This window comes from Coregonus clupeaformis, chromosome 16 (genome assembly GCF_020615455.1).
Source record: "Coregonus clupeaformis isolate EN_2021a chromosome 16, ASM2061545v1, whole genome shotgun sequence".
Taxonomy (NCBI): Eukaryota; Metazoa; Chordata; class Actinopteri; order Salmoniformes; family Salmonidae; genus Coregonus; species Coregonus clupeaformis.
Window position 1 is genome coordinate 51,440,687 of NC_059207.1, and position 12,546 is coordinate 51,453,232.

At 41.3% G+C, this 12,546-nt stretch overlaps 1 protein-coding gene across 1 annotated transcript; it reads right to left on the bottom strand.

Annotated features, from left to right (window-relative positions):
- Nucleotides 1–231: 231 nt before the first annotated feature.
- LOC121584221 (fibroblast growth factor 10-like) lies at nucleotides 232–11,935 on the bottom strand. The gene is made up of 3 exons (XM_041900050.2): nucleotides 10,835–11,935; nucleotides 3,564–3,667; nucleotides 232–1,208 (listed from the first exon to the last, which is right to left on the bottom strand). Exons 1-3 carry the CDS (start codon nucleotides 11,334–11,336, stop codon nucleotides 1,017–1,019), a joined length of 798 nt encoding a protein of 265 aa, XP_041755984.1. The 5' UTR covers nucleotides 11,337–11,935; the 3' UTR covers nucleotides 232–1,016.
- Between the last annotated feature and the right edge of the window lie 611 nt (nucleotides 11,936–12,546).

A 12,546-nucleotide genomic window follows, 5' to 3' on the forward strand; every position in this document is an offset into this window, starting at 1 on the left:
AATAGTCCCTCGAAAACTACACTTGTTTTATGTGCTCTGGGTTTTCTTTCTTTTACCATAACCTGTTAACTGAGTTTTAATGTACTTTATATTCTACAGTATCTAATTTATTGGTTCACATTCTCATATGTGTATTTGTCGGATGTTTACTGAGTCAACCAGTTTTAGTTGCACACTTTAGTGATGAACATGACAACATCTGGATACAGAGGAGGAAAGGTCTAATTTATTTTCTCTTATAGACATGATAAGGTGTAAAGAATGCAAATAAATGTTCACCTTCTTTCCACCTCCAGTTAAATATGACACAAAATAAATAATTTACTTCAACACAGTCAAAACTCAGTGGTTAAGTATCATACATTAGATTTTTCATTCCCTGTATTCACTTTTGTTATGGTTTCAGGCTTGAAATGACCACTAGGATCTTGCTCAATAAGAATAATAGTTTTTTTCTCTCCAGTTTTTCGCATTTACTGATCTGTTAGCCCTTCTTCTTCATTTCAAAACCTGTTCAGATTATTGAAATGCGATTGCGAACCATGAATAACAGTTTGAACAAGTGTTTTGTACATACAAAACCAGTGCTTCCTCAGTTCATCCGCTTGATGTGTGAAACAGCCTCCTACTTTGTCCCCCCATGCCACATCCTCCTTCAGTCCACCTCTTTCCAATGATTTGGCACAGAATAGGGTTCATATTTCACCCTGTGCCACAGAAAACACTGTCCATCCCCAAACCAATAAACTATCTCAAGCAAAGTCAGAAGCATCCCACTGGGCACACACTGGTTGAATCAACGTTGTTTCCACGTAATTTCAATGAAATTACATTGAACCAACGTGGAATAGACGTCCGTTCCCAGTGGGAGGCAGCATCTGCAGAGTTAAGTAACTTCCTTAGAGAAAATATGTATTTTAGTTCAGATTAGAGTCCTTTGTTATCCTTAGTTGAAAGATTGTTCAGTGCTGAATAGCTCTCCCACAGGGTCTAGTCCAGTGAAAAGCTCCTCATCATCACACCATGATCGGGAGGAAATGTGTGGCTGTATTCCTCCTCCGTGTTTTCTTCCCTCTCAGTGGCCTCCCTTGGACACTCAGGCCCACAAACATCTGTCTCTTCTTGTTCATCCACTCGGCTGAGGCGTAGGTGTTATAGCCATTCTCCTCAATACGCTCCTTCAGTGTGCAGTCAATGCCAAACTCTCTCTGGAAGAACAAGGGACATTATTGAGTTACATTCACATATGTGTATTTGGATACTTAAACTTTTTTTTTTTTTTACTAGGCAAGTCAGTTAAGAACAAATTCTTGTTTACAATGAGGGCCTACCCCAGCCAAACCCGGACGACGCTGGGCCACTTGTGCGCCGCCCTGTTGGACTCACAATCGGGTTGTGATACAGCCTGGAATCGAACCAGGGTCTGTAGTGACACCTCTAGCACTCTAGCACTGAGATGCAGTGCCTTAGACCTCTGCACCACTCAGGACTGAATCCATTTTATACTGATTCAACCATTTCCATTTTTGAAGTGCATACACTGGCAAAGGATGTAAAAATACCACCGTTATAGTTAATCCAGTGGTGTACTGTTCATACATGAGTTTAAATCAAAATATAGATATTTCCAGGTATTTATCTAATTAGCTAACTGACAACCCACTGGGTACACCACGTCATTTCAACGTGGAGAATTAGGTAATATTTGGTTGATAGATTGATCAATGAGATTACAACCTATTTTCAGCCACTCAAAAAGACAGTCAAAAGTTTGTTTAATTCCCAATGTGTTATCACTATGCTTTCAACAATCTCTAAAAGCACAATGAAATTCCAATGGAAAATCAATGTCTGATTTTTGGTTTGTTGTCACCTAAATGTGTTATTACTGCGCTTTCAACCATTTAAAAGCACAACAAAGTTCAAATGGGGATACAATGCAAGTGGTCAATGGAGTTTGAGATTCTGCGCAGATTATTATCCATTTTGAAGGTCTCCACAGACCTGTGACATTTGCATGCTATCTTGAACATGCACACTTTCTAGGATAAGAAGACATTTATTGTTACAGTAACCTCAATGTGGCAAGGGATGTGTTGAATGAATACTGTTACATTACTGTATTACAAAAAAGTAATATTGAATTGTGTTTGGTTAACAAAATATCAACATTTAAAGGAGATGTATCTACTGCTTGGGTAGTTCCATCTGAGCCGCTGGCTTAGTCCTATTCTTTCACTTTTATTTTTGGTTGCGATTGAGACCTGAATCCAACATCATTTTTTTAACTGGTCAGAAAGTTAATAGGCTATTTACTGTATGGCAAAAGTGATACTTTAATTGTGTTTGGTTGTCAACGCAACCAAATAGCAACATCTGAAGGACATGTATCCTTGGATAGTTCTGCCTGTGCCACTATGTCTGGCTTAATTCCAATTTGTCTACAAATTCATAATTGATATGATGGATTCATGTCTCCATTAAAACCAAACATCTAAGTTAATTAATAGGACTAAATAAAATAAAATAAAACTTTAAATGCACTTTAAATACAGTTATATTCTTTAACTTAGTTTTTTGGTTTGGATGGAGACGTCAATCCAACATATCTGTTTTACTAACTTGTAGATTCCATTTGAAATCAACCAAAGCTTAAAACCCTAGGCCTAGGCCTATACGTATTGTCTAGTTTTAGTTGAACCCTGAGTTGAATTTAAACAATAGCTGTTGATGACTTCTCAAATGCTATATAGGCCTAAATAGCACCATTGATGATATATGGTTACATCTAATTTGCTCTCTTAAACCTATGCTTGGGAATGACTATGATAGCAACAGTGAATCTATTAAGTGGAGATGTATTTCTCAACAATCATTCTCATGAAAGCACATTGGTAACAGTAGGTGATAAATATCAAAGCTAGGCTTGGTTAAATCTCTGGATGGGAGACCAAAGGGTAGCTGTAGATAGATCAACTTTCCAGTAGGAGGTGCTGCCCAGCCTGTTTCTTTCTTATAGTGGATATTGCGTTGAAGATCTGACATTGTTTCAAAGGTATAAATTCATAACATTTTATACAAGGTTTGTCAATGTTGAAAACTCATTGCCATGATGGCATAATCCTGTGGTTGAAATCTCATCTCAAAACAACAGTTGATGACTTTTTTCAAATCCAATATATTTTCCACATAGGTTCCACGACACAATACGTTGAGAAATTTGGTTGAAAACAACATTGATTTTGCCCAGTGGGAACCAATTTAACTTAGTCAAGATGTACCAGAGGGGTACATTCAATATAAATAGTTAATTATGCAAATCAGTGATACATGTGATGTAATCTAATGTCTGTGTCACTTAGCACTATAGTCATGACTTGCTGATCTCCAGTTTTGTCTTTGAATGCTTGGATAGTGTGCTCTTTGCACTTTTCATAGTTTCCACTGCACCATTGGTTATACGTGAACCCAGCTACATAATTAAAAACTCTTGTGATAAAGACTAAAGAATCTAAGTGAATCTCTTTGAGGCTGGTTGAATGACCTCTGACATGGATACTGACCGCTCCGTACAGCTCTCCCTTCCTGCTGATAGCCAGGTAGTAGTCACTGCCCAGTCCTTTGATAGCCACCACCCCCACATCCACCGACGTGATCTCCAGAATACCTGAGAATAAACACCAAAAAACACCTTTTACAAGCCATTTATAATCATCATGACCATTTATAGTGGAGGATTTAAGGGAAATCAGAAGAAGAGGAAATAGAAGCTAGAGTTCTGGATCTGCTGTAGTCATATACACTGTAAATAAGAGTTTGTAAAACAATCAGCAGTCTTCCTGCCCCTCCTGACTGTGGAAGACAAAGGCCCAGCCACCAGCTGTGTCAGATAAGGGGAAATGGACAGATCTATATGGTCCATGGACAGCAGCACAGACTGTCAAGTGAGGCAACAGGATTCCATCCATTGGGACCCAAACCAAGCCCATCAATAAATGACACATTAAATGTTCCGGCTAGAGCCTTTCTCAAGACAACACATTAGCTAGATATGTTTGAGAAAGCCTCTAGGTGAAATTGTGTGGGTTCATAGCCAACTAGGCGCCAGGTAGCCTAGCAGTTAGTGCATTAGGCCAGTAACCAAAAGGTTGCTGGTTCAAATCCCCAAGCTGACTAGGTGAGAAATCTGTCGGTCTGACCATGAGCAAGGCACTTAAAGATGCACTATGTAGAAATTCATTTCCTGGTGATTAAGATTGTTCTAGTTTGCCTAATTTCAGTTTATGTGACAAAACAAGCAAGTATATTGTAAATAATCATCGTACCATCTAAACCGCTGTGAAATATGTTTTCCGTAACCAAAAATAACGCACATAAGCATAGAAATAGCGCATATAGAACAGATCTACCGCTTCTTAGACTTGCCCTCAATGAGAATGACAGAGCTGTAACTCATATTTCTATGTGCATTTTGTCGGGTCTCCAAGAAAGTTACATATTGCAGCTTTAACCATAATTGCTCCAGGGTCACATCAATAATGGCAGGGGAAGTGGGATATTCAAAAAACACATTTCCATTTCACACCACACACTTGTTCATGTGTGAAACAGTACATGTATCAGCAGGACAGATATCAGCACCCCCTATTTGAACTGTCATGCTATTTATGGTGCTCAGTAGATACAGAAAATTCTCTACTTAATAGTCAGAGAAAATCCGAAAGAATCTCTTCAACTGTAGGGTAGAGTTTTCATCCATCCATCATCCATCCATCCATCCATCATCCACCCATCCATCCATCCATCCATCCATCCATCCATTCTTGATTTCATCCAAATAAGCTTGCTTCATCTACATCCCCTCTACACAAAACAGTAGACTTCACATTAACTCATTTGGCATGAGGATTATAATAATTGCAGATTGGATTTATGTGTGAACAGTTTGGCTTGTTTGGTATGTAGGCCACCAATTCCCAGTGCAAATATTCTGGTTACCTAAAAGCCATTAGAAAAGGTTGAATTATACCCCAGTAACCATAGCATGCTGTTGTTCTAATCCCCGAGTCGACTAGGTGAAAAATCTGTCTGTGCCCTTGAGCAAGGCACTTAACCCTAATTGCTCCTGTAAGTCGCTCTGGATAAGAGCGTCTGCTAAATGACTAAAATGTAATATAAAATGTTGTAGACAGCTGAGGTTATTAAGTGTGTCCATAGTATCAGAGGTCAGAGAGATACAGCTTCCTAATGTGTCCTTTGACCAGAGAGCCCACTTATCACGCACACACACATTTATCTCATCTGACGCTGGTGTGTGTTAATGGCCCCTCTCTGTTCCCCATGGCACGTTTGCCTTGCTCCTTGACTTCTTCTTCCCATTTCCTGTGTGGTGTTATTATCCTATCCTGCAACAAACACACACACACACACACACACACACACACACACACACACACAGACAGACATACACAAACACAGCTAGGGAGTGTGAACTGCAGGGAGTTGTCGTGACAATGGCATGGTTCCCCTCCTTCCTCCCTGATGAGTGTTTGTGTGGCTGCTTGTGTCACTGTCCAACTCCCTGTCTTGTGGACGGACCGTCTAAAAAGTTGCTGTGTGAAGACTCGAAGAGGCAGGTGAGCTGAAAAAAGAGGCAGGTGCCCTCAAAAATGTACAGTGACTTCCACCCCTGTCTCCCCTGTCTCCACATCATGTATAAAAAGGGGGATTAGAAATTATGCAAGTAATGTTATTTGATAGAATTTGAGTTTATCTGTTAATTTCATAGCTGACTAAAGAAATTAGCTGCCCCCCCCAAAAAAAAAATGTTGACCTTGTGGCAGTGAGGTCTACATCATCCGGTAGAGCTGGGACGATAAACTGGAAATTATCGACACCGACCAAACCGCCCACCTATCGTGGACATTTTTCTGATATCATTCATTACGAATAGATCACCCATAGAACAGAACCGATGCGTGCGCAACTATGGGGCAAAACAGACGGGGTTGGCTTAGATTGTTGACATGTGAACTATATTTAGTCTCCAAATGTTTATTGAAAAGATGCATTCATTTGCACAATCAGCACTTGTTGTCTTTCAAATACATCGTTACAGTTGTTGGTTAGCTAGCTAGCTAATTTTTGCCATATTAGCATTGACATGAAATCAGTCAAAACACCTCAAAAGAAGACATGGTATCAAGAGCAAGATAAAACTATCTGAAACGAGCCACCTAGGATTCCCCACATGGCAGCTTCTTGTTATTGTTGCTAGCTAACTGACCGCTCAGAATCATAACAAAGCACGGCTGCGCGTGCATAATGTTTCTGACATTGTCAGCCAACCCGTCTATAGGGCCTACTAAAAAAAAATAGAAGTTTGAAATGAAATAAGTTTGCTAATATGGGTGATTGTTAATGGGATTATTGACAGCTACAACATTGAAAGTAGTAGTAGTTTTTAGGGTAATATTTAAAAAAATACTGTGGTGCACATTTTACTTATCGTTACCATGATAATTCAGTAAATGTACTGTGATATGGATTTTTGTCCATATCACCCAGCTCTACCATTAGGAGAAGTAGTGGAGGGGACCATGACACAACAGCCATTGAAGATCTGAGAATCACTTCTGTAAGGGTTCAGGTGTCAGGTATCGTTTGAGGATGTAAGACTATCTAAGGCCGTCTCTGGCCCCTCTGTAAACATGCTAGGGATGAAAGGAGAGAGAACAGAGGAGGACAGAGGCCATGACAGAGAGACAGGGAGGATTAGAATGAATTTAATGACCACTGATCAAAGACACACACCGGAGGCTGGGGCGAGACGGCGCTTATGAAGTTTGAACACACACACAGAGTATACATTGTACATATTGCGTACACACACCCATGCGAATGTAGGATCTTAATTTGATCACTCTTTTGTTGCTGAGAATTTCCCTGCAGGATATGCAAACGTGTAGTGTATTCAAGGTTTAAAAAGGCTTCTAAAGTTTGTAAATTCCAATTTAACATGTCAGACTTGATTTGTCCTAACAAAAAATGTATCAACCGCTACAAAAAATGTCCATTAATTATAATCCACATAATAATTCACATTTCCTGTTGCTGCAGGATCATTTTCCTGCTGTAGCAAACTAGCTCAAATTAAGACCCACATCTGTATGCATGAACACACGCACATGCACATACACGTACACACTCTCTAGTCTATAGTATTTCCCACCTGTATCCACTCAGTCTGTGATGATTAATGTTCAGCACTACTGTCTACTTGCTCACTTAGGAATGATATCCACAACGCCGCAAGGGCGGAAAAAAACAAACCAAAGCCATTAGGACAAATGTGTTCTTTGTTCAACATATTACAGATTACAACACCCAACACCAAATGTGACACCTGTGTGTTATGTAGTGGTAATTCTGATACACCACACATAAAAACCTGGCCCTGGGTCAACCCCACATTTCCAACTGTTTATTTAGGGTAACATTGTTGCATGCTGGATTCTTTTTCCTAATGTGTGGCTCATTTGATACGCTCTGTTTGTAGTTACTACAGTAAATGGTGCATTAGGGTCGAATGGGTGTAGACAATGCCAATGTGAATTAAAGGTGGATTTTCCACAGTGGGTTGCCAAGTTCAGATGTGTTTTGCAGTTTGCGTTGTTATTCTTGGTAACTGTTTACTCTTTGAAAAATCTGTGTTGTCTTAGAAAAATTTGACAGAGCTTACAGTACAGATACAGTAGAAATATGTTGAAATATGGGAATGATGGAAACATAAATCAGCTGTTAAGCAGATGAGGACCACATATCCCTCCTCTATCCACGTCCATAAACAACTTTACATCTCTATCTCAGTGTCCTTGAGAGTACTGGCTGTGGTTTCCCTTTTGAGGGGCAAACACACACACACACACACACAGAGAGAGCAAGTGGGGACCATGTCAGACCAAGTCCGTTGGCGCCTCAGCACACATAGCCCCCGGCAAAGAGAGAGAGAGACACAGACACGTTTGGTGGCCTCCTATATTCACCTCCTGCGCTCTTGACAGGCTGGGCTCACACTCACACAATACCAGCTTGGGGTAATTAGACTAATCCATCTGTTAGAGCCTCAGTTAGCACTGCTAGAGTCCACCATTACTGTTCTCAGTAACTATGTAAATTTCATTAGAAATGCTTTAGATTGTACAAATGTGGTGAGCTGTAACGATGTATAGCAAATGAGGTTATCGATAAGCACATTTTCTGTTACGCTGCATGCCGGCTAGCTTGCGTAGCTTTATATGTTCTTATTTTCTGCAAAGCACCATATTTCTGGGGTTTCCATTCCAGCCCCCTCTCTCTGTAAGCTCCCAGCAGAATCCCAGCATGATGGAGCGCCATGTGGGACTGTTTTGCACTGGCATCCCCATAAATCTGTGGGAGGTTGGATACAGGCTCTTAAACAGACAAGAGCAGGGTCCTCACAGGGCCATGGGCAGCCCCCAAAACCACCACCTCTACAACTGTAGAGATCTGTGCTAGCAAGGTTGGTATTTCAAACCCCAAACCAGTCGTTCCCCCTCTATCGCTACACTGTTGTAAGCATGGTTCAAAGCTCGGGTCTCAGCCTTGCACACAAACAAACTGGGCGTAAACCATATCTCTAAAGAGAAGTAATAAGAATGACTAGCGAGAGATTGAGGGAAGTTTTTTAAAATCAAAACTGGTAACGTGGTCTCCAGATATGCTTTGGTACTGCACAAACAGAATCATGATTTAACATATCTATGGAAAGATTGCCAAACTTTAACTCCACATATTGAATGTGATTGCTCCTAGCAAGAACAAGCTCACACATTTAGTTTAGGAAATGTTTATTCATACAGTATATTGGTTATTATGTTATTATTTTCTATCAACCCAGAGTGTTTCACTAGGCATTACCACAGAATCAATGCCAAAAACCTGATCTAGTGCCATTTCAAGGGACAACAAAGGACATCCTCCCAGAGATCATGTCTAGGACATCCTCCCAGGGATCATGTCTAGGACATCCTCCCAGGGATCATGTCTAGGACACCCTCCCAGGGATCATGTCTAGGACATCCTCCCAGGGATCATGTCTAGCCCCTGGTCCAGAGCAGAGACTGGAGCTGCTATTCTGTAGTATCCCTTTCCCTGTGAACCTGATAGTGGGCCATATAATCCACACACACTGTCCCCAGTCCCCCTCAGGACACGGCTTTGTGACTGCACCACCATTGATACTGAACACTCGCAGCTTTGATGTGACCACAATGACGTTCAACCATGTCATTCATGATTTCGTACCCCACCTCAACCCCCCTACTACTGCATTCATACCCAACCCAAAGATAAACTTGGTCACCTTTTGCAAAGGCTTAGTATTATATACGGCAGTATATTACTAATATATACTACTAGTACAGTAGTATTATAGCCTAGACATTTGTGAGGAGTAATGGTGAGAGATAATTGATAGGTTCAATAAGTTAACATGTACTATAGCTTCAAGTTGAACCCACCAATCATCTTAGTGAAGACATTACTAGCCTGGCTGTTGTACTATTTCACAAATACCTAAAAGGGGCATATTGAAATTCATTGCAGTGTAGTGTGTAGAGTCTATAAAGACATTTCTGTCGTATTCTTGTCAAAACAAACACCATTAGTTACATTTTTACTTCCCATACTGTTTCCCATAAGTCTCTTTGATTGAATGTGTGGTTAAGAACTCCCAGGAGAAACGTTAAAGAGTGCCATATACCGGGGATGGGGGGTGGTAGGCGTGGGGGGTGGGTGGAGGTTGTAGTTTAAGTGGGCACATGTGTCGCTGGTTGCTTGGTTTCTACATCCGAACACACCCACTTGAGCATGTGAGTGCCCGCACACAGATAGGCTCACACACGTAGTAAATTGGAAGTGGGTTGATATAAAGGGGGATGTATAGTTTATAGTTATCACTGAGCACACTAAATAAAAAGAGTTGCAGTGAAGACAGCAACAAAGTGTTTAGACTCATTACCGGTTGTGCTATACCTTTTACAATAGGATATTCAGGCATACAAGAATTCGGCATGAGTAAAAAAACATCCCAATTTATGTTACTGTACCTCTGTAAATTGATCAGATCACATTCACATTATACTGCATTGATCATAAACCACACGGTATTAGCATTATGTACAATCATTGTAGAATGAAATGAAGCAGACTGGCTGTGTGTGAGAGAGCGTCTCAGAGCATGGTAGTGATTGGCGTATCCTCTCCTTCCCCCAGTCCTGCTCCTCTCTAGCTGTTATCAGTGCTGTTTACCCTGGGCAGTGAATACTGAAAGATAACAGGTTGGTAATCTATTCCTCCCTGGTCCTGTTTTAGCCATCTGAGAGCTACCATCATTGTGCTGAATGATTGGGCAGGCCAGATATCACAAATATGTTTGCTAGAGACAGAAAAAGGAGCTTCTAATCAGGAATGTGTCAGCTTGATCTAGATCTAAACTAAACTAAACTAAAAGGTTTAACATCCGTGAACTGCTAGGAGACAAATCTTGCCATTTTGATTCAACATGCAGTATTTGAAATGATCAATGCTAAAAAAAGTTATTCAGTAAAGTTCTTCAACTCAAGTCAATCATTTGAATTTGTTTCCTTTTTTTCTGTAATTTGTATGATATTCTGTAGTGAAGACCGTACCAGAAGGGTTGAGAAAGCCTAAACAACACAATGATTAATTTCTAATACACTATGGTTGAATCTCTGTTTCCCCCTCTTTCACTTTCCTACAAATTGAAAAACATACTGTTATGGTTACTTACTGAGGGGGTCATCTTTGCTCTTGGTCCCGTTGACTCTGCCATTCTTATCGATCCGCAGGAAGAACTTCTGGAAGGAGAAGAGCTTCCTTCGCCGCACATCTCCCTGCAGGTGGTTGTAGCTGCGTACATGCCTCCCCAGTGGACCCCCTGTCCTCCCTAAGGGACCCCCAGTCTGCCCAGTTCCTCCAACCCTGGACCCAGCCAGGGAACTGTTCACTGGGGCACTAAGAGTGCTGTTGGGGATGGGGTACTGGAGCCTGCCTCTGTAGGGAGGTTGATGACAGACAACCAAAGGGAGGGAAAGGGAGAGCAGCAGTGCTAGCAGCAGAGACAGGGACAGGCTGGAAAAGGAGGACCCAGAGATGGAGCTGGAGCCAGACCTTAGCCCAGACCCAGTCCCAGAACCGGACCTAAACTTGGACCCAGAGCCAGACCTAAACCAATACCCAGAGGTGGACCAGGCAGAGGCAGCCTTACTCCCTCCAGCAGCCCATGTGCTCATGGTAGAGTTGTGTGGGGAGGACTGGAAGCAGCCACACAGCCTGGGACATGCTGCTGGGGACAGGGGAGGCTGGGAGGGCAGGAAGGGGAGCCCTCCTGGGAAATGGGGCTCTCTGGTACCTGGTCTACCAGGTCTCTACACAAAAAGAGATGTCCTTCTGTTCCTCCTGTTTGTTGGTAGCTAGAGCAGTTATTGTACTGAAAGTCAATGAATTGCAATGACAAATCTGAGAGTCCTCTCTTTCACGTTTCTTCCTATACAGATGTCCAGGTAGATAAATAAATAAATACAATTAAAATAAACACTTTCCTTATTGTTACCAGTGCAAATACTGTCAGTGTATTCCAATGACAAATCAAGCAGCCGTCCTATGTCCCAATTTTGAAACTTTTTTCTATCCTTAGCTGTTCCTGGTGCTGAATTTAATTCCAACCCAGTTCCTCAGATGGTTACTCCAACAATGAAAGGTCTACTGGTATAGGAACATTCTGCTATAACACTTTCTCCAGGTTCATCCCTCAGGGCTCAAACATTCAACAGCTCAAAAAGAGAGAGAAGGTAAAATACATTTGAGTGTGAAATCCTCCGCTGCTCTCTCCTCTCTTTCTCTCTCCATGGAGTGTGGAGTGGACTCTCTCTCCCTCTCTCTACAGTGGCTCCACCTTCACTGAGGTAACAGACTGAGGAGGGGTGTGTGTGTGTGTGTGTGTGTGTGTGTTTGTGCATGTGTGTTAAAGATGTTTTGCTCCCCTTGCTGGGTTTGATATGACAACGTGGTCTCAGGGTAATTTGGAGTTTCTGTATATAAATATGTTCAACACACCATTTAGTATGATATGTTACGTAACGCTAGGTTACAATATTAATGGAATAGCAGTCATACAATATAATACGAATTAGAGGACATATAGTATCGTATGTCTTACCCGGTCGAACAATAGCATACGAATTGGATGGCGTAACTTATTATACATCTTGGATGACGTGTAGTATTATACGTCTTTCTCTGAAACCAGGTTGCTTGTTGCCTCATAACAACAAAGGAGAATTACTGAAAGAATTGGTGGTTAGGAGAACTAGCGACAAATGTTAGGATAATTTACGTGAAAGGTTAGGGGAACTAAAACAACAAAGGTTAGGTGAATTTACTTAGCAGGTTAGGTGAATTGAACACGCAACCTTTGGATTGCTAGACTGTCACGGATTATAA